Genomic DNA, 27,755 nt, shown 5'->3' with positions numbered 1-27,755 from the left:
TTCAGCAGCCAGTTCGTACACACTCCGTCTAAAACTGCTACACCTGTATTTACACCTGAATGTTACACCTGTGTGATAAGGTAGAATCAATAGGGAGCTACCTGTATACAACACTATACCTGCTTAGATTGAAGTAGCAATGGACGATCTCTGAAGGAACAATGAGTACGAAAGAGACTCTGTCTAACGGGGTGGTTCCCAACCCCCCGGGATCCGACCGCTGGGTGGACATCCAGCAATCTACATTTACGAACTGGGTTAATGAACAGTTAAGTCAGTATAGTGGTCGTTCCCTCACGGACTTAAGGACAGACTTGTGTGATGGGGTACACCTTGTTGCCTTGGTGGAGACCCTCCAACTCAAGAAGATTGGGCGAGTCTACAGTAAACCACAGGGTCAGATTCAGCGGCTGGCAAATGTCTCTTTGGCCTTGACCGCCATTACAGAGGACAACGTTAAACTCGTCAACATAGGTATGTTGCACCGATATCATAAATGTGCACGTCTGCAGTTAAAATGATAACAGAAATTTATATATGAGGGGAATTTAATATGTTAGCTTTGCTGTCAATGGATTTATGTGCATTTGTTAAAATGAACACTTTTATTGCGAATAGTTTAAAATATAATTATGATTTCTGTGTTTCGTTGTAGTAGAATGTCTTTGTTATATTCTACATGTATGTAAGGTAGAATGCGATTATGAGCTGTCTGTGGCCTCGTATTATTTGTAAATTATTACCGATATTTACTCTCTTGAGATACTCGCGTGCCATATCTTTATTCCAAGCTGTGGTAATTATTTTTCTACTTTACCCTGCCTGTGATTTTATTAACCACATTCAATTTTTAAACTTCATTTGTAACTGGTGTCGTGTGGTCGTGACTATGAAAGATTTTATGATACCTTCTAGCTGTTTGTGATATAAATAACTTAAGTTGTGAAGTGTGAGAAAATATAGCTATCTTATACAACAACAGAATCCATATCCTCACTTCCGGTATTATATTCCGGGATCTTCCTAAGCATGGCCTTCCTTCAAAACATTCCCCCTTAGTGATGACTTAAATTGTTTTTGGTTCTTGATCTTTCAGTTCTGACCCCAGGCCGACTCATACCAAACTCATTAAAATGCAAGCTCGTGATTTTCAATTTAAAACTCAATCATGAAAGGAATGCGCGACGAAATAAAGCTTGCCTATTACGATGTCTTCGTCGCAAAACTACAAACGGAGAAAAATATAATCTGTTTTATACATATCATAGGCATTCTCCCATATTAAGTTCAATAAAACTAATAAAGCAGGCGTTATGTCACTTTCATCGCAAAACTACAAACAAAACAAAAATATAAACAGTTGTTATATAATATAGACAATAAGCCATACAATTAAGGATTAACATAAATACGTTTTTCTGTTATACAGTCATAACAGAAAAAACTGGAGTGTACTCTAAATAAACCGCGAAGCGGTTTATGAAGAGAGTACACTCCAGTTTTTTTTTATGTTATGACTGTATAACAGAAAAAATAATTTATGCTAATTCTTATAATTTAATTTCGTCTTATACACACCAACATATTTCACTTTCTTTGGCGAACTCTTTTCTGTGATAAATGATTACGCAACGTCATCAGCCAATCAAAAATGACGTTACATTTCGCAACGTCAAAAATTTTGTTATGGAGGTATAACAAAATTATTTCAGCCAATGAAAATGCGTGTTTCATACAAAATTAAATTATAAGTTCAATAAAGAATATAGAGCAGAAGTAATGTCACTATTATGACGTCATATATACATGACGTTACGTTATTATCCCGGTGATGAGAAGATATTCCTCGTAAACTGTCGCTACATATATAGACGATAAACAATGAAAATACATTCGTAAGCAGGTTTATTTTTCGAGTTACTTAACCTTTCAGAAGCATAAATGTTGTACTATTGAATTTATTGAACTGTTAAATTCATTCCAGGGCCTCGATTTGTGTGAAATAAACAAACTTATTTAAGTAAATTTAGTGTTACATAAACACGAGAACGAAATCGTTTAAGATTAATTTTTTGTTTGTTTGATATAACATAATGATACAAATAAAACCAGATGATCGTTGTATTAGATTGAAATCTTAAAGTCTATCATTTGTTGACAGTCGCGAACAATACATTCTTCAACGGCCATATGTATTGCCCGAGGTCTTTTGATTAACGTCCATAAATCTCTAGACTTGATCGTATCGGCCAGTCCACCTGGCCATTTTTGTACAGATAACATCTACCATTCAATAGTCCCTAAAGGTTTGGTATCTCTGTTGAAAACCTAAATTAATAAATCCATTCATGAGTTTTTTCATTGTCTAGTTACATGTTTATCGGAATATTCCTTAATAATGAAGTTTTTTCCAAAACTCAGAATTGATGTTAGTTGCTTGATATTTTACATCTCGCTGAATTCCGTCAATATTCGGGTTTGGGAACTTTTGATTGAGATAGAAACAAACTTTTTTCTTTGCTTACCCGCAAGACCTGGGGTTCTACACATGTAGTTACATGTATGAGGATTTTGAGTATTTGTGTTGGAATGGCGTGTGCCCTTTGGAGACATTTCTATTCGTACTTAGGATAGAAACTTAAAAATAACGAAGTGTGGCATTTAGAGATAGTGGACGAATTCAAATATCTTGGTATGCTTTTCAAATCCAGTGGTAAATTTCTTAAAACACACTAACATGTTGCAGATCAAAGTAGAAAAAAAATGTTTTCCTGAATATCGACATTACGTATTTATTGTTTAAATATTTGTAATTTGTCCCAGCGCATTGTTGATATTTTTGTTGGCAGTTTTACTTACATTCTGTATGTAAATCTCTAGATACAAAGTACAAATGCCTTACTGTAAACGTGATTATTTTCGCGGGGGGTTAATTTCGCGATTGCAATATGTAAACTATAAGCATGGGATTAATTTTCGAGATCGATCCACTTTCGCTTGTAGTTCAAGATATCAAAATAATACGTGTGGGGGCATTTTCGCGAACAAAAGGAGGCCATGTAATTAGCGTAAATTTCATATAGATCATGTACTCGCATTGTCTCTGATGATAAATAAGATTAATTTAACTTCATCCTTAACTTACCATTATAACAAAACCTGAGATGTAGATATAGCAAGCGATTCTATCACAGAACTCCCAATACTTCTAAGTTAACGAGGCTATTAGTATCAATGACGTAAACGAATTATGTTATCTAAGTAAGTACAGTTGAGTGTAGACAAAAGGTTACACCCAACTATACTCAGAGTCTACCTGGAGTCCTATAATACACCAAGTCTGCCCAGGTTCTCTGATCAGACTATCCTATATCATATATATCGACACTTTGATGGTTATATAAAATGTATGTATAAATATAGATAGATTATTACAAGTTACGTTTGTTCTGTTAATATTACTGTTAACGTTTGTTTATTCTACTAGGAATATTGTTTTATTGTAAATACATGGTATCAATAATGCCTACATGTTAAATTTATATTTATTAAGAGCCATTAAAGAGGGTTATTCAATTCAGGCTGTCATCAGGTTTCTATGAAAGTTTATTGCTCATTATTTCATATTTTATTAAAATTATATTGATATTGTGCCACGAGAAATGTACATGTAAGGAATCCAATGTCTGATATGGAAAACATTTACTTTGTAGCCAACTTTCCACTTTAATAAAGAATTTGTTTAATAATATTTATTACACGTATCAAATGATTCAATTGTTTGACATCTAACCTATGAGCCGGGTGACTCTCGGAAATAAAGAACTAGGAACTGAAGTTTGTATGCTGACTTTATCGTCCCGTGACCTGTCAGTGTCATATTTAGGCGGGATCTAATTATAGTTGTTTGTGGCTACCTCACTGAAAAATATATGTGAGGCCCACCGCGTGCCATTCAGAGCTATAAGGGTAAAGTTTCTTGCCCAAGGACACAACCACGACAGTACAAGCCGGCTTGCTTCTCAGCTTTGAAAAACACAAACCGACACGGGTAGGGGGGCGATCAACCACACACCTCGGATCTTCACCTGAAGTTACGTGGCCGGCACTCTGATCGACAGAGCTTTCCCCGTCAAATGATACATGTTTTTTTTTTTACATCTAACCATTTAGTCGGATGGCTCTTGGGAATAAAGAAACCGAAAATAAAGCCAGGTCTATCCTTACTTAGGAGTTGCGTGGAAAAATGTACTTGACCCAACTTATTGTCAGTAGGAGGTTTCTAGAAACTATCTCAAGTGTCTTATTTTATACGTTAAAAGGTCCAGTGTCCGTGTGTGATTAGAACATAGATAGACTGCATACCCCATACACACCCGATATCGAGGGGCGGGAGATATCGTATTGCGTAGTTAATATACACGGTAATTATTATGATCAGCATCTCAACATTTAAGTTATAAATTGTTGAAGGGACAATTTAGTAAAGTTTGTTTATTTTTTATATTTGGCGCGAGTTTTTCCGAAACTAAAATATTCATACTGGACATTGGCTATGTGGATGATTACTATAACATCTGTTGCTGCGGATTTTGCCGGATAATCTGGATAGATATTTTCAATTCTGCTAGAATTATAAAAACCATGTTTGATTAACTTGTCCCTTTAAGAAAGACAAAGAACCACTAGTTTTTCTGCTCTAAGCCAATTATATTTTATGTCTTAAGATATTAGCCATTTATCTGTCATGTAATGTGTATAGCGATGGTAGCTGCTAGTTATTTATCTTTTTATTAATCCATTCATATGTTTTTATTTATTTTTATTATTTGTTAGTATTTATTTATTTATTTGTTTATTTATCTATTAATCTTTGTTTTTTTGTGTGTGTTTTTAATGATTATTTATTTATTTATTAGTCCTTTTTTTATTGTTTGTTTGTTTACATCAGTCGATACCGTGATAAAGGTCAGTAACCATTGACCAAGGTCAGTAAATAACCGTTACCTATACCACGATGGCAGTAGATATGACATTACCCCGTATTAATACATTATTAATAGGATTTGTCTCGTTAGGTATTGCTTTATGACCTATCAACACAATAATGTTATCTACGAGAAGTTTCCATGAACGAAGTGCACTCCAAATGAAATGCTACACCTAGACTCGGTAGCGTGATACAAGATAGATAGCAAAGGATACCGATTTTACTTACTCTGGTTTGTATAAGTAAAAGGAGAGACCCCCAACCTTACTCACGAGAGTGAAACGCTCAATGCTAAGGCGAAACATGTGTCATGGTCAAGGGAAACAGAAAGAATACTTGGATTTAGAAAATGTGAAATAAGGAAAAATCGAAAACAAGTAATCTCTTACGAATAACGTAATAAAGGGAGGAGATCGGGGTGGGGGTGGGGGGGTGGGGGGGGGGGGGGGGGATGTTACAGTTGGCCTCTCTGACATCCTGTCCCATATGACCCTGGTTATTGGTACCCCACAAAAGACTCTAATCTTCGTATTACCCGTTCTCCTTGACAATCACCCACATATGACCTTGGCCATTAATACACCCTAAAGGACACCCGTCCTCATATGATCCTGGCAGTTCCGAGGAAGTCCCTTCCTACAATAAAGAATTTTGAAAATTTGTACTTATTGAAGATTGTTTTATCTACACGCTGACATGAATGCCAGCCGAATGTAGTGCAAATGGTTTTAACTTCCTGGTAGCGTGCAACGTCAAAAGTAGGTCAACACTCCGCTGTAATCTGGAAAGTATGATATAAATATGGCGAGGGAGCCACTCCAGTCGTGTTGTTTTCATGTAATATACGTCATTTGCTTTTCTGAGAAACCACTTGACAGTTGGACTTCAGAGTCGCGGAGACATACCTACTGGGGACGGTTTATTATCTTTTATCTGACAAAAATAGCGAACTGGATATGTTTAGATTGAGATTACACAACCCAAGTAGTCGAGACCGATTGGCTTATTTATTTATTTATTTTCTTTCTTTCTTTCTATATTTATTTATTCACTTTTTCGGCAAGGCCGTATAATATTCTTATGACCCCGGATATGACGCAACAGGTGGCGTTACTGGTCAAGATGAAGAATGTGATTGGTCAATGAAGCGGTAAATACAAAATGCAGATATGCAGTTAAAACCGAAACAAAGTTATGATTGAATTAATTGATTGATTTATTTTACCGGCAGTTATAAACACAAGCATTAAAAATATACTGTTTATCTTTTTTAAAGATATTTCTTGTTTATTTTGTTTTATTTATTATTTTATTTATTTATTATTTTATTTATCTATTCATTTATTTATTAATTTTTTTTTTTTTACATTTTCTTTTCTTTTTTTCCCATGTGTCTTTTTTCAAAATAAAGTATGTTCAAATGACGTTATGATCGGTAGGTTTCTTGTTTGTTGGACTTTAAATGATGGCGGACGGTTAAGGGTATACATTCTTGTCTGTTTTGAAATGTCCTCCCAAAAGATGACCCGAGATAATTATCATGATAAGACCCGTAGTTGCCTTGGACCGTTCCTGATTACATTACTCTACCAACCAGCAAACATGGGCTTTGGTGGAGATTTTTATTTGCTCAATGAGACTTGCACACACTAGTACCGAACAGCATGTTTATTTTATGACGTCACAAATGATTCCTTCTCGATAAGGGGTTTTTTTCCTGTTCCTTCAAGAAAGAGAATGTGATGTTTTAATTAAACCGCCATTTGCCGTTTATAGAGACATATTTTGTAAAATAAATGCCACTTTTTTATTGTTTCTATAGATATTTGTAAACATACCGGCATGGTTGTTTGGAGCAATATAGGTCCCGAAATATGCATTTTTCGCACATTTTGCCAAAATGTCCTCTTCTAATTGTTTTAAAATTGCATGACAACGGCAAGGTCTATGATGAGACATGATGCATACTAGGAATTTATTGAGTAATTTCTCTGAAATCTGGGCCGAATAGCGTAAATAGGCTCCTACAGTTCCTCTTCCATTTAGATGATCCTTAAATATTAGAAACAGGACTGATATGGCTTGAAAACAACAGCCACGGGAAAACTTATCATTTTGAATGTAACAAATAATCCGACTTTTATCTTTAAAACGCCTTGTCATCCGATATTGCACTGTATTATGCTCGAGAAATTTAGATTAATACTGATATATTTTTGACGAAAGTGACGGTCAATTCCGAATTCTAACACATAAAATACTAGAGTCTATTTCTCCTACATACAGAAATACAGAAGGGTAATGTAGTTCGAGAGACCAAAATAGATCTAAGCAACCCCCCCCCCCCCCCCCCCCCCCCCCCACCATTGCAACACTTAATATCGTAAATCTTTCCTTTCTTTCCTCACTCTTCTGTCTTTCTTTGCTTTGTTTTCTTCTATAGATGTCTCCTTGACACCCGTCCTCATATAACCCTGGCTGTTGGTGTCACCCTGACACCCGTTCTCATATGACCCTGGCTGTTGGTGTCACCCTGACACCCGTCCTCATATAACCCTGGCTGTTGGTGTCACCCTGACACCCGTTCTCATATGACCCTGGCTGTTGGTGTCACCCTGACACCCGTCCTCATATAACCCTGGCTGTTGGTGTCACCCTGACACCCGTTCTCATATGACCCTGGCTGTTGGTGTCACCCTGACACCCGTCCTCATATAACCCTGGCTGTTGGTGTCACCCTGACACCCGTTCTCATATAACCCTGGCTGTTGGTGTCACCCTGACACCCGTTCTCATATGACTCTGGCTGTTGGTGTCACCCTGACACCCGTCCTCATATGACCCTGGCTGTTGGTGTCTCCCTGACACCCGTCCTCATATAACCCTGGCTGTTTGTGTCTCCCTGACACCCTTCCTCAAATAACACTGGCTGTTGGTGTCTCCCTGACACCCGTCCTCATATAACCCTAGCTGTTGGTGTCTCCCTGACACCCGTCCTCATATAACCCTGGCTGTTGGTGTCTCCCTGACACCCGTCATCATATAACCCTGGCTGTTGGTGTCTCCCTGACACCCGTCATCATATGGACATGGCTGTTGCGAGGACGTTAAACCCCTGAAAACGGAACAAATTCTAAATGCAATACGGCACCCAAACCCCTACATAAAATACAATTGAAAAATGATTATGTAAATATACTTGTATAAGCTTATTGCCCTTAAGCAGGCCGCGTTTCAATTGTATTTCAATAGAGTATTGCAGAGTATTGCACGTAAGTATTAGTGGGCCTTTTAGCCGTAGACGTACAATTGTAGACGCCGCCAAGTAGAAACACGCATTGATAGTCACCAAAGGAATGAAGACAAAGACATTTTGATCAAATGAACTTCGTACTAAGTCAGGGTTTTCTATTTGAGTGAAAGCAATCTACTATTGGGATAGTATGACATCTTGACTCTATTAATTCGACGTAATGTCCCCATGGAACAAACATCATGACTGATTCTCCAATATACATGTGTTATTAGGAACGCTTACACTCTAGGAACACCTGGGTCACCTCCCCTTTAATATTATCTAGAATATATTTCTGTAGTTACATGTATAACTAATTTAACTATAATCTCTCGTCGTGTCTCTATGTATTGAAGTTTCACATTATATTCATATTTCAATACCTGTGACTGATCTTTACCAACAAATTACAGGTAACGAGGACGTCGTCAACGGAAACGTTAAACTCATCCTTGGTTTGATATGGCATCTCATTGTACGGTATCAGATATCCAACCGGAAAACCAAGTCTCCGCCAAAAAAACTGATGATGAACTGGTTCCGGTTAGCCATCCCGGACTTGGAAATCAACAATTTCAACAAAGATTGGGAAGACGGGATAGCACTTCAGTAAGCACTGTATAGTTGATAATATTCATGGGAGATTTAATTTCGCTTTTTTCCCGGTAATTAAATATAGCGCGAAAACAAATGCCAAGCAAAGATGTACATATACAAATGTAGAGAAGGGTTAATTGCAGAATCATTTCCATTGGTTTCGTGGTTAACTCGTGCGACAGGGATAGTGCCAGTTTGAAGAATTCAATACAGTAGACCTAAAATTATTTAAACTTTATCATAAAGCTGTTTTGTTTAAGAAACGTAACGTCAAACTATCACGCCAAAAAGAAAACAGCTCTGTTAGACCAACAGAAATTAATTTTCTATATATACTTAAAAATCCAATAGTTCATGTATAATATATCATTTTCAGCGCCTTAATAGAACGACTCAAGCCAGGAACAAGTCCAGACTGGAGAAAACTACACAGCAAGAACAAGTAAGAGGCTGCTTTAATACATATTAATCAACTAAAACAGATATTTTCATTGGTTAATTACAGCTTAGATGTCGAGCTAAGCATGCGCCGTGAATATCAGGCAACCGAAGTTTGATTCAGATGGAAAACGCGCATGAAAATATTTTAAAATACATATATTGACATAACAAGATGATATTTTTAGCCAGAGTTGTCGTTCTTTTCAATTAATAGTAGCTAATGCAAAGAATATCAACGCTGGTAGGAGAAACAAGGCGTGAGCAAAAAGACTTAATTTTGGATTTCATGACCCTCGGCAAGAAACTGCCAAAATGAATGTCTATGTTATCTTAATCCATAATGAGACGTTAAACAAACATAAGTTTTAGTATTTATAGTCAAGCAGGCATTTTACGATTTCATTTATATGATTATACGGCAGATTTATATGAATTTGTGGACACGATTTCAGGGTAGAGAATTGTCGCAGTGCCATGCTACTCGCCAAAGAAAAACTTAACATACCGCGGGTTATCTCCCCTGAAAACTTTGCCAGTGGTGACCTTGACGAGCTGTCGGCCATGACCTACCTGTCCTACTTTGTCAAGGTCGACTCACCTGGTTATTATGACACGCTAAACTGGGTGTGCAAACAACTACGAACAACCGCCATCACCAACCTCACGGTACGTAAGAGGACTACATTTTAAGAGTGCTACCAGTTTTGGCAATTTTTAGAGACCCTGTCTGCACTGGGGCACGATCAAGCGACCGCGCGCTTCCTAAGTGGACACCATGCTATCACTTGGAAGTCGTAGAATTTCAGTTTTACAAATGACATTACAGAGAGCGTGTTTTCTCTCATCCCTACCGGTATCATACTGGTCTGTCCAGGTAAATACACCCATGCTTGCTTTGTGTGTATTACCTCGCTTCCGGTGTAGGATAGCCACACGCGCGCAATGATACAAAAGTAGGTCGCCGAACCGAAAGTAGATATATCTATAGATTTGTAAACACAATAAAAGAACGTGTTTTTTTTTACTTAATTTATATCATAAATAAAAAAAATATTATCTGATTACATATCTTGATTCAATTTATTGTTTTTTATTAATAAAACATGGAACTATATTTTCACGCGAAAGGACACACTAGCTTGGCCGACATCAAGTGATTTGGCTTCGCTTGCAATGACAGGGCTGCTGAAACAACGTTAGACTGTGGAAATGAATGGTTTCCTTCGTTTTTAGAACAGCAAACGCCGTTTGCATATTTGGGGTATGGTAAATCGATTGGCGCTGTTTTTTTTTATTATATGCAGTAGAAAAAAAGTTTGGATTGAGAAAAAATGGCGTCTATCTGAGAAAGCTATCGACAGATAGTGCCTATTTTTGCATATTTTAGGTTGGGGAATGAGAGAAAAATACTCAATCATATGTGATTCATGTAGGATAGGGATATTTCACCCTCTGGGTCACAAAATGTGGTAAAAACCTCGGCGGAGCCTCGGGTTTTACCACATTTTGTGACCCCTCGGGTGGAATATCCCTATCCTACATGACCACATATGATAGAGTCTTATAATCCGTAACACATCCAAACGCCTCTCTTGCTAATCAGCTGAAAAGTCACACTGAAAATTAGTTTTAATAGAACTCGTATACCCTCGGGATTAATGCAAACAGAAGACTTCTGTTTCTTATATGTTTCAAAGACAAATGAATGAGTAAATGATACAATTCATTAACGTTGCATTTGATATTTTGTGGCTTATGATCTTATTTAAAGTTTATATTTTAAAACGCACATGCATTACATGTCAAAGTGTTACATCTAGTTACAATAGTTATTGTGATTTATTGAAAACAAGATATACTGTTTTTAAACCATAGCAAAAGTTCCATGTTTCATAATTCTGTTTGAGCATCTCTTTTTATTATTTAAAATTCAAAGTGATTATGTCATTAATCAATCGACAAGAAATTCCGTCATATGTCATCTCAATATTTGATTCCTAACGTTGGATTTTATAAGCGACCATTTTCGGGATGGTGTAATATTTGTTATTGACTTGTTGGTATTTATGTATTTTGATGCATTTTAACACCTCGGTGCTATTTAATGCATTTATTTTTTGTGACATGGTGTTTATGCCCGTCGGTGGCGTAACATCTTATAATTTTACAGTAAATTACAAGTATTCTTAACATATTCTGCATGAAATGACTACTTGCATACTCACTTGCTATGTTGGTCGTCACAAGGTTGTGACGTCACGCCATAATGGAAACGACACACATTTGAAATAAACACGTGAAAATAACTGCAAATCAAATCATTGATATCTAAAAAAAAAACCATTTCATTCATCAAGATTTTTTCTATGTTTCCACATTCCTCTTTTTATACAGACTGATTGGAATGATGGTCGCCATGTTTGTTCCATTGTCCATTCACTTGGAGGAGAAATCCCAGGCTGGCCCGACCTTGACCTTAGTGATCACGTGGGTAACTGGCAGAAAGGTAAAGAATTTATAAAGATCTGCATGACAACGTCACGATATGGACACACAAGAATGACGTATAATCTAAAGCAATGTGACGTGAAGTAAAACTGAAATAAACAAATGGTGTAACAATAGCGAATTATATATCTATCAATATTCCATTTTCTCTCTGCATTACTTAAAATTGTTATAAAAAGTTTTGCAGGCAATCACATATTGCCTACGTCGTCTGTCATTTATAATGACCATTTGTAATATATAAAGACAGTTCATATTAATACAAACTACAATAAGAATAGTTTTGTTTTGAATGAAAACCATTGCAAGTGTTTAACATGCTGGATACTCATTGATATGAAGTGTTTGCTTTGTAGGTTTGCGGAGAAAATTAACTTGAAGTTGAAACACAAGAGTACTGTTTGTCTCCATAAGTACTCTTGCAAAAGTATTTATACCACGAAACCATCTGCATCGGTTGAAACTATGAATGGATGTACCAACTAAATTGAAATTGTGTTAGCAAATAATTATACTTCTCAAAGAAATTAAGATGCTACTTTATTTCTTCTATTTAATATCAGCCCTCGATGGCGGTAAAGAGCTCGGAGTTGAGCCCCTACTTAAAGCTAGTGAGATGTCCGATCCGAGCCTTGACCATCTCACAATGATGGCCTACGTCGCCAGGTTTCAACAAGTGACCCCGCCAAAACGTGACAAGGACAAGGTCAAGGTCACAGCTAGTCTCAACAACACCAAGACGGGAATACAGGTAAGTCTACCTGGTCATTCGTACAATTTAGGGCCATATTTCATCATGGACCAAATTAATAGTTATGCGTGTTATACCATTGTGCTTTCAAGATGTTTCAGTGAAATTTCACTTCACGGCTAAGTTGTATTGGTCATAGGATTAAGCAATATCCCCTAACGACCTTATTATGTCGGTAAGCTATTCCAATTTCACATTATATGATATGTCATTGCTCACATTTATACGAAAGTCGAATTTCAAGGGACACATAATGGGAGCTAGCTTATATCCGTCCACCATCCGTCAGCTCTTTCCCTCTTCAACCCTCCAATCCCCCTCCCCCCCCCCCCCCCCCCTAAAAAATAAATAAAGAATACGCCCGTCAACGATTGGTTTAAGTTATAAACAAAAAAAATCATTTTCGATGGCCTGAAACTTCATTTAAAGGAAGGACTAAGACACAAAGGTTAATGTTATTGTCCTTTTTGAGAGGTCCAAAGGGCCTGTTGCAGTTCAGATGGACATATCCATGATGCATTCATTTATATACACTCTAACAAGTATGTTTCATATGTTATACTTATAAATGGTTTTAAATGTATTCCTAAACAGACATCGTTCAGCGTGGAGGCAATGGACCGGGCAGTCAAAACAGATAAAGTGGAGGTGGAGGTCAAAGGTCCGAAGAGTCGTATTGATACCGATGTCCAATGGAAACTACTTAAAGCAAACTGCAGATTTACACCGCGGGAGGTTGGGGAATACCAGGTAAAGTGAAATACCAGGAACATGTATTTGTATCACTTGACAAGACAGAACTTCTCTTTATCACATCCTAACTATGATGTTTACCGTTGTAGATATCTGTAAGCTACAACAAAGTTATGGTCACTGGATGTCCAGTTAAATTTGCTGTGAAGGCTGACATGTCCAAGGTCCGAGTACTGACCACTTCCACAGAATGTACTGTTGGCAGCACACAGCAAATACAGGTATTTCTTACAACCCATCTTCGTTCCCACAATGTAGATCTGTTCGATTTAGTCAGTAATAGGCAAAGTTCGGCTGCTAGTGGAAGGAGATGAATAAAATTTTATGGTTGTTTTTAGTGTTTGTAGTAATCTAGGAAAAGTCACAAGTAATGTTTTATAAGGCTTGCATACAGAGAACGGGTATAAGTCTAACCAGATATTTTTTTCCGACATATTTCAAAGCCATTATAAAAACCATTTATAAAATTGTAGGATTTTATTTTCGTGTATGGGGATTCTATTTTTTTTCTGTAAGAACATCAACGGAAGGAAACAAAGCGTTCGGGTGGTTGGGTGTCACAGTGGTAACGAACTTTCACCTAGGCGTAATCTCTTATGTTAATGTACTAATGTATACTACTTTCATCAAAAATTATACCAATTAAATATTTTGAAATGAAAAGTTTTGCACCTGGGAATACACAACAACAAGTCTCTTCGATAATGCTAAATAGAAAAGGCATGCAGAAACTCTGGGATCCTACAAGTACAGTGGCAAAAATTGTCCTCTCGGACGACACAAAGGGGTTCTTCCCTTAGTTTCGGCAATGTTTTGTAAAGAAAAATAATGCAAGCTGTATTGCAGAATTGGATGGTCAGTCGTCTGATAGCTATGGAAAAGCTCGACAATATTTGAACGGTTAAAGGCCACCGTCAATAAAATTATATTCATAGAATAAACGTGTTTATATCGTTGGTACATAATATAACAATGTTTTAGGTAGAGGTCAATGATACCAAATATGGTGTTATCTCGCTGGAGAGTCACTCACCGTCCGGACAGGTATATGCTCTTCCAGCGGAGGAAAACCAAAAGGACGAGCTTTATGTGGCTAACTTCCGTCCGAAACATGTCGGTAAGATAATAATACAGTTGGCTATTGTCACACTTGCATTTTAATCGAATGTTCGAAATAAAGAGAAGTAAAAGTTTGTAATTTTGGAAGAAAAAGAAGTAAAGTATATATGAATTACATAGCGGTATTACATTGGTGCAATTACTTCTCATCGAAAGTGGAGAAGTATCAAAACATCACTTTCTTTATAACGTAACGCGAGGACATATCTTAATAAATCGGACAGCAATTCTAGAGACAACCCAATATATATTTGCATATTTTTTAGAACAATAATTTTGTTTTTGCTGTCTTGAACTGTGTAGGACTTTGGATGGTCAGGGCTTACATGGACGGGGAAGAAGTTCCCAACTCACCGGTGAACTTTGATGTATCTGACCCGCAGAAAGTTTGGCTTTCCGTGCAGGGACGAGGAGTTGTGGACGAAGTAGTGTCGTGTCATGGTGAGGTGACGAAGTTGTAGCATGTGGGGCGTTTTGGGCAGGTGTATCAACTGCTATAGTGTTTTGGTGGGGGTGGGGTGGGGGTCAATGTAGGGTTGAAATTGTCCTGTGCCATCAGTGATTGTGTGGCCGTTGTTTAAGAAATAATTTGCCGCTAGCTATAACATTCTGGATAATTTGATTTGAATCTGATTAGCAGAAGTACAATTAATATCTACATTGACATGTACATAAAATCCGGGCATGTAACGTTTTCAAGCTAAGAACCGGGGTGGAAACAACGGAACTAGATACACAAAATAGTATATGGTAATGATGTGGATGGTATCTTTCCTCAGTTGATGTAAGCAACGCTGGAACGGGGAAGGTCACAGCGGAGGTAACACATCTTGGTAAGCAAACATTATGTGACATTGCCAAGCAGGAAGACGGGAATTGGTCTATCACGTTCACCCCCTCATGTCCGGGATCCTTCTTTCTAAAAGCTGCCTTCAATGGCACAACCATTACAGGTAAGAACCTTAAAGAGCTTCAATCTAGGTCGACAGGGCTAATTAAATTGATATGATAGTAACTTACTTTCGCAATCGCTGTAAAAATAAATAAATAAAAACACAGCGTACCGTAGCAAGTATTTAAAACAGCTGTTTGAATGAAGACACCCTTAGAAATAATCGCCATAACTTGACATTTATTAAGTTACAGTTAGAGAGAGACTGAGTGTGAAAGAGAGTGGCTTAAAGAGAGGATGAATGAGAGGTTGAGTGTGAGAGAGAGCGTATGAGGAGGGGAAGGGTGAGTGAGAGGGAGAGAGCAAAGGAGGATGAATGACTGAGAGAGACGGGAAGAGAGGGTGATGCAGAGGGTAAGTTAAAGAGAAGGAGAGTGAGGGTAAGAGAGTCACGGATGAGTAAGAGAAGGGTTAGTAAGAGGGAGGGAGGGAGGGTGAGTAAGGGGAGAAATGGTGGGTGAAAGGGTGAGTAAGAGTGAGGATGAGTGAGAGAATGGGTAAGACGGAGGATGAGTAAGAGGGAGGGTGTGAGTAAGAGAGGATGTTGGTGAGTGAGGGAGGTGAGATTGAGGGAAAGGGAGGTTGAGAGAGTAAGTGAGTGTAAAGGACAGGATGGGAGGGGGGAAAGAGGGAGGGTGAATGACTGAGAGACGGGAAGAGAGGGTGAGAGAGACTGGGAGGAAAGGTGAGTGAGAGGGAGCATGGTAACTCTAACGCGTATACATTAGGATAATTTAACCGTCATAACTGTATTTTTTGTAACAAAGGAAGGGAGACAATTGTGCATATCCTCTGAAAATGTGAGGAGGTTCAGAAATTTCTTGCAAGTCTTGAAAGGCTATTAGATGCACTACCAATTACGTTACTGATAAATAAAGAATCATGGTTATTTGAATGGTAAATAACACAGTCATTTATAATCACATGGATAATGAAATTGTTCTTCTTATTGAATCCTATATCTACAGTAATCAGGGCTATACATGGTGTTCTGTCTGTTATGGCTCATATAAATGGCAGAAATGAATCAAATTAGTCGATATTGCCTAAACCTGACATGAATTAGGCTAATAACACATTCTCTTTCCTCTATTAGAGTTTTGATTATTCAATAATGAAGTAAACTATGAAAAATTATTTCCTACTGATTTCGATAATCAGCATGATATTCACATAACTCATCAACGTTGCAATAAGACGAAAATTAACTGCGATGTCATACAGGATGTCCGAAATTAGTGGATGTCGTGGACCCTGGTCAGATAACGGTGACCGGAGAGGGTATCTCCCGAGGCCTGAGTGGGAAGGAGTCCAGGTTCATCGTAAACACAGGGGACCTTGGAGGAAACATCGTCGTCAACATCAGCGGTAACACAAATCATGTTTTTATATTTTCCATTGACGTAGCTACCATGCATGTATCCTTGTACGCTAAAGCGTCCACAAATTTCGACAATATTGAGTAAAGAAAAAAGCGAGAGAGAAAAAGAGAGACAAAAGTCTATTAAGCATCCTTATAATTTTCGCCTAACTACGCCGTCATTTCCCAATAAAAATTTTCTAGCCATAATGTCATTAACTCAGTCAAGCCGAACTCCACCACACATTTATTCTCTTTATCGCCACTATTACTAAGTAACAACCTTTTTCTATATATAAATCGTAAACTGGCAGCCGAATTTTATTAATTTCTATTTTGGAACTGAACAAAACATCTACTTTTGCATGTAAACTCGTGTTTATAAACAGTTTCGAGCACGTGACAGGTAAATCATATTCAGTTTAGGGAGACCAATGATGTGCTTTAATGTTTTAGCATGGCCTTACATGATACTTTAAGATCCAAAGAATTTTTAATTATCTGAGTTGCTATATGTTCTTTTCGAAAATTCAATCTGTGATAATATGTTATGCCGCACTTTCAGTGGGAGACACCGAGGTTAACACAAAGTGGGAGGAAGTCGGCTCCACGGCTCACCAATTCTCGTATACACCTCATCAGACGGGGGTCTATAGTATTACCGTGCTATGGAATGACATGAATGTTGCAGGTAAGGTCCGATAGTGTCAGTTCTGTAAAACGGTTTCCATCTTAACAGTTATCTCATATAAATACATACATAAATACATGTATTTCAACAGTCATTCACTCTGTTGATTAGACTATAATTAAAGATTTTTATATATTGAGAGTATTTGACATTACATCAATGCAGCGTTGAGTGGTCATATGATTGTACGCAATAGAATGAAATATTATCAATCTTAAATGTAAATTGAGAGATAGATACAGTAGAACCAAACTTGAATTAAACTGCATCATACAGCTGTTTCGTCTTTCTATGACTCGGGAGTAATGATATGTTCATATGGCTAAAGTATTGATTCTTAGGAGGAGACCTCAAGCGAAAAACTGAATGTAAATATCGTGATATTGGCGGAGGTACGGGAGGCAATAGACCTATGCTTAAACAAGTTCATAAATTTGGATGTTGTATTAAAAGAGATATAATTATTCACATAAGATATATGTTATTCTTACAGGAAGTCCGTTCAAAGCCAAAATTACAGACAGGTCAAAAGTGAGACTGAAAGACGATCTGAGTGGGGACAAGGATGAGAATGATTATCTTGCCTTGGTGTGTGGGGCCGACACTGTTCTCCACTTCGACATCAGTGATGCTGGTCCAGGTACATTGACATACATTGAAATATAAACATAATTTCACGAATCTAGAAATTAAAGTCGACATTATTTGAGAAAGAAAATGTTGGAAAGCATGGCATACTAGACTGTCCATCATATTTCAGTAAAACGAAGATTTATCAAAGATTGTTGTCTTTCTTACGTAAAGACTGATGTCGCAAGTCTTTCATTACATTAGTAATATATTTGTCCGTTTTTACAAAATTACATAGTTGGAATATTCTGCTAAATTATCAATTTATTTCTATTGTGAACGAAACGCCACGATAATCAAGATGACTCTAATTTGCAGTCATCGTCAATGTCAAAATTTCAGCAGCTGATCTGAACTGCTTTTGGTAATCACTGTCACCGGAGTAGTATGCTAGTTCCGTTGTGATAGAAGTGTGCTTCAGTCATTTGGTAGACCCTTTATTCTATTCCACCACGGGATATAATATCCTGCAAATGTCGCCTTAGAGCTTCTAAATAGGTGATATTTCCTACGTTATTATCCAGGATCCTTCAATGCTGAAGTGCTGGCTCCTAGCGGCAAATTGCCTGTGAATCTTGACCAACCAGATGAGGACGAAGTAGCGGTCAGTTTCAAGGCCAAAGAGGAAGGTGAGTATTTTACAATTAAGACACTATGGCTGACCAGGACTTGTGATCTACTTACGACCATTTTGTTTTTGAGGTAGTTTAATTGTGTTTATATGAACATAAATCTGTTTGCGTCATGTTGATGAAGAAGAATATGTCTTACATATGTGATTTAAACTCAGTCAGTGTATCCTATAAACATGTTATGCTCGCGTATTCGATGATTTCGTTCCCGCTGAACTGAACTAACAAAGAAAATCAGATAGCTTAAACACAAAATGTGTCAGGAAGAAATTACCAAAGTCAATCATAATTCATAACACGCGTTTTTTCAGGGGATCACTATATACACTTGTATTGGTCAAATGTCCCCCTGGACTCGTCCCCTATTCTCTCCTACTGTCCGGGACCCATACTTCCGATTGACCACACTAAGGTCAAGGTCACAGGAAAGGGAATTAAGGAAGGTCGTGCTGGAGTTCGGATGCAATTCATGATTGATGGTAAACTGGCTGGTCCAGGTATGTATATCATTATTGTATAAAAAAGATAAATATATAATTTCATATGATATTAGGAAATCGTTTCGAATTTCCGAAATTAATTCATAAGTATCATTAGAAATATTTATATATTTTACATGAATTCAATTTAGTCAGAATAATGTCAATCAACGACGGATTGTTGTCATTATTGCAGGAAAAGTTTGCACACATTTATACATATATAATTAATAGAAAATGATACACTGGTTTTTTAAGGCAATGATATTTGAAAAAAAAAATGCTTAATGCGGATTTGAACCAGATTTCAATGAGTGGTTTCGTCGATGAAGAACAACGCCTTACGGAACATCTGGTCTTGTTTTCTTTTGGAAATTGTCAGAATATGACATTAAGTAAAAAGTGTTGCTAGATATAGGTTATCTAAAATACTAAAAATGCGTCTCTAAACTTCTCTTGCGTAGCAAAATCTCAACTAGTATTTTGGTTTCGCCTGTGAAAATCAGGTGACATATAGGTCTCACTATGTCAGCGTCGACGGTCTCGGCGTCGTCCTCACAAAAGTTTCCGTGTGATAACTCAAGTTCTCTTTGGTTGATCAAACTCAAACTTAATGCAAATCTTCATTGCCACAAGTGATTGCTTTGGATTGCTTTTGAGATTCGAAGTCAAAGGTCTAAAGCACTGTTACTACAAATATGAAAACTTGTTTCTATGCGATTATTGAAGTTCCCTTAGGCCGATTAATCTCCAACTTCATTCAGATCTTTCTTACCACAAGTGATTGCAGGGGATTGCTTTCCATGCCCGAACGTCAAAGGTCAAGGTCACTGTTACTGATAATAGAAATTTATTTCCGTGCGATAACTCAAGTTCCCTTGGGTTGAACTCAATCGTTTTACAGATCTTCCTAACCACAAGTGTTTGCATGAGATTACCTTTTTACTGGTTCATGGTTCAAAGGTGAAGGATACTGTTACTATAAATAGGAAATATGTTTCTATGCAATAACTCTTGTAAACATCGAATTTTTTTAGCAGCCGACACATCCACTTTTCCATGGAAAATTCCATTGGCTTCTTGTTTTCATAATTATTATCTAAATATGTCCGATAACCCGTATCGGATGACGTTTCAAGTTTTTATTGATATAAAGAAATAAATGCAAGTGTCGTTTTATTTAGACTTGTTTCACACTAATACATGTATATATAACTAGATTCAAGTTGATACTACACACTTCAAGTTCCTTACATCACCGACGAGTAGAACGAGAAAGCTGTATGGCACGGTTTCATATTTAATATCAGTCGTGTCTGTTGAACAATATCTATAATCATTATATGATTATTAATGTGAAAGAGTCTAACAGTATCCTAAAGAAATTAGATAGTCATAGTATTCCCTAACCTAGAAAACAATAACGAATACAATCTCGTCATTCGTCGCTTACTATAACCTTAATATATGTATGTCTCTTGGTTTGTTCCGTTAACCTACAACATTGTTTGATATCTTAGTTCATTGTTTGATACAAACACAGGGGTGCCAAGGGTGGAACTGCAAGGCCTGAAATCCAGTCCGACAGTTGACATGAAAGCCTTGAAGTATGACCGATACCGCTGTCACTACACCGCCCCCTCCCCTGGGGCTTACCTTATGTACATCTACTGGTCCGAAACAAAGCTGATAGGCGTTCCTTACAAGATATCCGTGTCCCACAGGGGAGCCGGGGGAAAGGTCAAGGTCTTAGGTCGCGGGTTAAAAGGCGGATTCGTTGGTCAAGAGCTCCGAGTTATTGTCGATACAACAGTGGCCGGTTACGGTGAGTAAACGTTGCCAACAGCGGCCGGATACGGTGAGTAAACGTTTTGCAACTTAGACTTGAGTCATAAAGCTGATTCACCATTTCATAGGAAACTTTTTCTTTAAGAGAATCGCATACTATAAAAAGTAGGTAGATACATTTTTTGTAATTGTTTTTAAATTTTTCATTTTTTATTTTTATTTTTTTTTTTATGTTTTTTTTTTCATTTTGATTTTATACTTTTTAAAATCAAATGTTCATGTTAATTATGTTTATAGGCGAGGTAGAGGCAGGCATGTCTGGGCTTTTACGACCAGCTCGATGTGATATCTTGGACCAGCAGAATGGAACATACACCTTACGACTGTTTCCAACAGAGGCGTGTAGACACAGTCTCTCAGTGAGATTCGATGACGAACATGTTCCAGGTACAGTATACATTTCTATGATGTTATCTATGCCATGTTCCAGGTACAGTATACATTTCTATGATGTTATCTATGCTTTCAACCATGACAGTTAATTCCATTTGTGTGTTTTAAAGCAGATAAGAAGGATGAGCTTACTGGTACGTTTGTTGCATCTAGCCCGAGTTTCATCTGGCCCTAACACTATGGCTGATGTAAGACTAGAGCGTACTACTGCATGTATATGCAAAAACATGCAATTCATCAACACCTTTTGGTCTCACTAAGATTTTGGTTCAGACAAAATAAATCTGGTATGACCGAGCACCTATCTTACATATACATTAATGAAATGTTTATCTATCTAGAAACAAACAAAGTTTACAATATGATATGGTGTCGAGTCAAGTGTAAAGCGAGGGTATATTCTGACGGAATAAAATATCGATATGCGACTAAATGGGTGTTTTGGAGTAAATCCATCTATCTTTTATCCACGTTTTAATATAGTACTGAGATATAATCCTACGGACCAGACATGGTATCAGGGCCATAGGAAACTCGGGTTATATTGCCTCATGGTGCATGAAAGTAAATAAAATACAAACGCACACACTGACACACACATATATATACAAAAAAAATACCAAAGAAACTCCAGCCTTGTTCTCAATTCCAACAAAAATTGAATCTGCCTTTTGGTGTACGATATTAAAAACTGCTTCAATAAACACTAAGCTTACATGCTCCAAATTATCCAGCAGCGATCTTCTACATAATCAAACATTAACGATGTTCCGTATCAACCAGTAAAAATTATCAGTGACAAGCAGTACTATGAATGGTGTGTTTTCATGGCTTCAGCAATTCCAGTTTTTCGCTAGAGCCTTGTTTACAGATAGTTAGCGTGCTATATCAAAAAGCCACGAATTTTCATAATGGGGAATCTCAAGCGAAAAGAAATCCCTATTGTACAATATAAAATTGTCCCGTTTGACAGGCAGTCCGTTCAGTATTCCGGTCGGAGAACCTCCAGATCCACGGAAAGTCCGAGTGTATGGTCCAGGGATACAGGATGGACTGATTCAATCATTTGAGAGCAAGTTTCTTGTGGAAACATATGGAGCCGGTGCTGGCCAGCTGGCAGTACGGATCAGAGGGCCTAGAGGTATGAACACATAAGGATATGTATAAGGTTCACTGAAAAATGATCTTCTTTGTTCTATTACGTCATTGAAGAAGCAACAATTATGCATCCTGAAGAATCAAAAGTTTCTTCTTTGTTCTCCATAAAGGAAACATAAGCGAAGCCCTCATGTATATACCATCCACATCCTGCATAACTTTATACTGCCTCTCCTATATCATCTTAACCTTTTGGTTGTATATAGTGATACATCCATTTTCCTATAGATGACTCACAAAAGATGTTAAGCATCTACACTCAGAAATCGGTGTAAAAACCATATCAGGTGTTATCGGCGACATTGAAATGCAACTGTGAGATCTTTATGAAACTTTGTTTTATATTCGTTTCAAAAATGTATATATTCAACGTGACTTGGTTAAATAACGAAGCCAGTAAATTATACACCTGCCCTCTATTTCTATTGTTTATACAATTATATTCCCCATGTTTCATTCTGGTTCTATAGGGGGTTGACACTTGGGGCCATCATTGTTTCATTTCACTCCCGCCAAATGGCAACTTCTTCTGAAATGAACTTAATACACCTACTAAAGTCATGTGTGGTTATTTCCCCATAAACTTCGCAGTTCATAACATTTTTTTAAAGTTAATAACCCCATGCAATCCTCAAGTAATCACAGGGACATTTTCTTTCTCCTTGTAGGTGCTTTTAAAGTGGACATGGAACGAGAACGACAAAACGACCGTACGATTCTGTGTCGGTATGACCCATCCGAGCCTGGTCAGTATGACGTCAGTGTCCGGTGGTCAGGACAACATGTTAACGGAAGCCCATTTTGTGTTCAAATCTTTGAGACTCGTGAAGACCTGCATGGATATCTGGAATCCGAGAAGGGTATTACTTTAACCATGCAGAACGGATATGAATGGACTGAAGAAGTATAGATTATTTAACAACCTGCAGCCGATGTTAAAACACTGATTTTATATACAGTGGAATCTTCGCTGTCAATGTGTTTCGCCCCGGAGACCAGACGTATGTGCCCATATCAAAAGAGAACCATATTTGTATAGATGTTAAAACATCATTGTAAAATAAACTGTATGAATTTTAAAAAAAAGAAGAAGAAGTTTATATCATTATAAATGAACTTACTGTAAACCAAGTCTTTGGTGGGGACTTTATTTCGCGTTTTAATGGATAACAGCTTTTTTCGAGATTTACAATCCTCAAAGGGCTACTCTACCTGCGATTGAAACGTTTCGTGACGATTAATTTTCGCGAAAATAATTCGGTTTACAGTATGTCATTATAAAAGCTGTAGTTTGGATTGAAGTTTTTTTAAATGATTCTAGCATTAATATTTCCATCAGGTATACTTCCTCACATTGTGTTTAATCATTCGTCAGTTTATATTTGAACATCCTTTTATCAGCCTGATTCATTGAAATGTTTTCTTATGGTATTTGTAAACATTGTCATTTCTAAATATGTTTGAACAAGAAATATCGCAATACGTTATGTTTGCCTACAAACATTATTTATTTTATCATTGACATCAATTTAAATGAAATTTAAAGTCACAGACGTACCATTGATTGATGCTCAGCAATTGCGCCATTCAACACAAAGCACTATGTTGTTTGTCTTTCACAAGACGACGATGACCACGACGTTTTCTTTGGAGAGGCATTTGCCGATTATATCGGCTGTAACCATATGTCGCAGTGGAATAGGGGGACTGTGATACCATGGTATTCTTACCTCGTGTGGATTTTCTACGAATTTGGCCACCATGTCTGGTGCAGATTGATTTTTTTGTATACAGGTAGCAGTTAATGCAATATCATTCTTGGTTAGAAAACCCGTGTTTACAAAATGTTATATAAAAACGTAGTGAAAACAGGACTTAAATAATATCTTTATATGTATCTACTGCATTTTAATGTACTGTATATGGTGCATTTCTGAGCTGAGTGTATATGTTTGACGTTGTGGAATAGATACAAAGCGAGACTAATAGATATGCCTGTGCGTGAACATATTTATTTCATTTTTTTCACAATTTATGTGTTTATGAATACATATTTTCATATTTGTATATTGAATGCATTTTATCATTCAAAGAAAAAAATCGCTTTACGACACCAATTCACAACGATCGACCTGAATCGATCACTCGGGGGAGAAAAGGTCACATGCTTTAAATCGATTTAACTTTTAATATTCACTAAAATTAGGATATCATTTAATATCACATACATGGCATACTTGTTCGTCGATGCCAGAAACTGCATTCCTGCCATGTTATTTCCAACGTTAGGAATTGAACGCAGGTCACCGCCTTTGTCAACTGAACCAAAGTAGTATGTCGGTCTAGAGACAGAGACCGTATTTAACACCATGTACAAGCTAAACAAACTCGAAACTTTTAACTTTTACAAGTACATGTATGTAGTACACTGGTGTTCATTGTCATCATAGAAAGCAGAGGTTACGTTCTCAATAAGTTATTCCCTTAATAGAGATCATAAATGATTTTTACGATGTCATATGGATATTTAGGTCTTGCATGCATGCATACTACGTACGACAACTTGAGCGAAGTCTTCAAAGGAAATTATGACTAGAATTGAAAATAAATCATTTTGCAGTATTTAAACAAGGTCGAGAAAACTGTCCGAACAATTCAGATACGATGAAGATGAAATGTTGATGTAGGATTTTTATTATGTAATGAGGGTTTTCGAGAAAAGGACTCGACAAGCATTTTTTGAATGTCGTACGAAATGCCATGATTCTTACTGCCATTATAATATATTGGTTATTTGCATATTCCATAAAAACCTAAATGACCGTTTGAATTCCAGTCGCATACATGTAGTTAGAGCTTTCAAGATTTCCCTGAACATATGCAATATGTCGTTCCATGGTGCTTTTTCATACAGACATGCCAGTATTTTGAAATGATGTGTATGCTTTGCGTTATGTGGTGATCATATCTTATTTTCTGAACTAGAAGTGGCAGTGAAAGAGAACGAAATAATCTTGTTCCTATTCCAGAGTTTTATACAACATTTTTTACAAAGACGAGTTCCACAAGGGAGACAAATCCAACACATCAGATAATTAATTGTAACTTTACTTATTTTACAACATTTGCGAGACGAGTTATATCAATTTTGATTATATGATTGGTATGTAACACCATCACTCATTGGTCTAAATGAGATCACATGACATCAACTATATCCTTTGAAATACCTCATAACATCATCGTCAAGATAATATAAGGTTTTGCCAGGTCAATGGAATGCTACAATAACTTCTGCTAAAAATGGAAATTACGTCATCGGTACTGAGATATTTTCTGACAATGTTTAATATTCCTTTGATATTGTTTAGATGGATTTTTTCTGCATTGTTGATTAATTATTCATTTCTTCTTTTAACTTTTTAAGGACAATTCATTAAAAATCATATAATGAAGTAAATGCAGACTCTAGTTTCGAACACTCCTATACATCGACCTGTTTTCAGATTAATATAATGATTTATCAACCCTCGAAATGCATACATTTGACCTGGCCAATCAGGAAAGGGGAAAAATCACAGTCATATAATATATGGTTCTACGGACATGACCTGGACAATTCGGCCTCGGTAAATATTGTCCAGGTCAGGTCCGCAAATCTATGGATTGTCCTTAACCGAAGTCTGTATTTGTATATGTATAATATTAATATCGCATGCATATGTTGGTCCGGATAGAGGAGTGCGAGGTCCTAGATCATTTGGAAATGACAAAATGCGGAATTACTCCCCAGTAGTGCCCGACCTACCACATCCCCATTAGTGCCCGACCTACCACATCCCCATTAGTGCCCTAGGTTCGGATATAACCGGAACAAGGACGTAAAGCCCCATCAACAAATCAATCAAGTGTGGGAGTAAACCTGAGTGCGCGTAAGAAAACCCACGTGGTTGGGCATGTGACCCTTAACCTTTTCACGCCCGACTGGGGAATCGAACCATGGCCGCCTAGGTGAAAAGCAAGTGTGTTACCACTTTGCCTCCCGACCACCCATACAGATAATTAGCGATTTATATAAAACCTTGTATATACAATACGAAATATCATGATAAGTATAGAGCAGCTATTGTTAAAGGATTAGATTTCAACATGAAGAATTGTAAATTTCGGCCTATGAATAATAAGATATATCAATAAGTAATGTTCTCAAAGTATTCATCGACGGAAGGTAGTGTAGTGGTAGTGTATATGTATAGGAGTGAAAGGGTTACGAATGGAAAGACAGCGTATATATTTACATATTGTTATCATTGTTTTCTAACGTTTCTACCATTCGATAAAATTACGAAAATTATATATACTACTGGCTAATAAATGAAATTAAGAAACATTATGAGCAAAAGAAATTAATCCTGTATTTACCTAAATCTTGTCATAAAGCCGCGATAACAGGGTGCGTTGTAAACTAACGAAAAAATGTACACTTCCGTGTGTTTGTAATGTCGTTGTAAAAGTAAGATTTTATAAAGTTAGAAATAATCGTCAGTAATAAAATTTGTTCAAAACAATAATTTGTTTATGTTTTTTTTTTTTTTTTTTTTTCGAATATCTTCGAATATAACTTAATTGGAAATGTAACACTGCTATATAAATTGATACATTTTTCTTTCTGTATGACTCGAATATAGCGAATGACAAATCATGCTTTGTGTGGAGTTATCTAAGCTAATGAGAGAACCTAATCCGTACTGGTGACTTTCACCAGTAAATCCAGCACGACGTTCTATAACATATGTATAGTCAAGCTCAAGACAGTCAACCAGGTATTTTACATACATTGGTTGGTCAATCAAGGTACTGAGCTCATCTCCGCACCTTAGGGAAATAAGACATTGGCGCCCACCATTATATAATGTTTATTGTTTCTATGTTTAAATCAGATCTTTCCTGAACAATGATTTGTTCTTCTCTTTCGCCTTTTGAACAATACCTATCTGTCCCGCAGACATTTTTAATTAACAAAAGACGACTGTTCTTTTCTTCACCTTCCGATCAGTCGCAAACCTGGAATTGTACAACTAGTAACAAAGAACTGCCAACAAGTGATTTCCATGATTTGATCATAAAGATTAAAAGAGGAGCGGTGAAATCAAACCGT

General features: G+C 37.0%; 1 protein-coding gene across 1 annotated transcript; it reads left to right on the top strand.

Annotated features, from left to right (window-relative positions):
• LOC117342442 (filamin-A-like) lies at nucleotides 1-27,168 on the top strand. Its single transcript, XM_033904600.1, has 20 exons — nucleotides 1-474; nucleotides 8,699-8,894; nucleotides 9,259-9,324; nucleotides 9,776-9,989; nucleotides 11,718-11,829; nucleotides 12,395-12,582; nucleotides 13,177-13,332; nucleotides 13,425-13,556; nucleotides 14,317-14,452; nucleotides 14,758-14,895; nucleotides 15,234-15,407; nucleotides 16,631-16,774; nucleotides 17,332-17,457; nucleotides 17,951-18,097; nucleotides 18,612-18,716; nucleotides 19,031-19,216; nucleotides 20,742-21,023; nucleotides 21,284-21,433; nucleotides 22,413-22,580; nucleotides 23,266-27,168. The coding sequence occupies exons 1-20, from the start codon at nucleotides 162-164 to the stop codon at nucleotides 23,505-23,507; spliced, it is 3,375 nt and encodes a 1,124-aa protein (XP_033760491.1). The 5' UTR covers nucleotides 1-161; the 3' UTR covers nucleotides 23,508-27,168.
• The last annotated feature ends 587 nt before the right edge of the window (nucleotides 27,169-27,755 follow it).

The sequence above is a fragment of the Pecten maximus genome, chromosome 14 (assembly GCF_902652985.1).
Source record: "Pecten maximus chromosome 14, xPecMax1.1, whole genome shotgun sequence".
In the NCBI taxonomy this organism is placed as follows: domain Eukaryota; kingdom Metazoa; phylum Mollusca; class Bivalvia; order Pectinida; family Pectinidae; genus Pecten; species Pecten maximus.
Note: the sequence above shows the minus strand (reverse complement) of the source record. Positions and strands in the feature narration are given on the sequence as shown.

Excerpts from the sequence above, each read along its gene's own strand:
- LOC117342442 (XM_033904600.1), top strand. The coding sequence starts at position 162 with ATGAGTACGAAAGAGACTCTGTCTAACGGGGTGGTTCCCAACCCCCCG. Across the intron at positions 15,408-16,630 it reads CAATGGCACAACCATTACAG|GATGTCCGAAATTAGTGGAT; the intron begins GTAAGAACCTTA and ends GATGTCATACAG. Across the intron at positions 21,024-21,283 it reads TACAACAGTGGCCGGTTACG|GCGAGGTAGAGGCAGGCATG; the intron begins GTGAGTAAACGT and ends TTATGTTTATAG.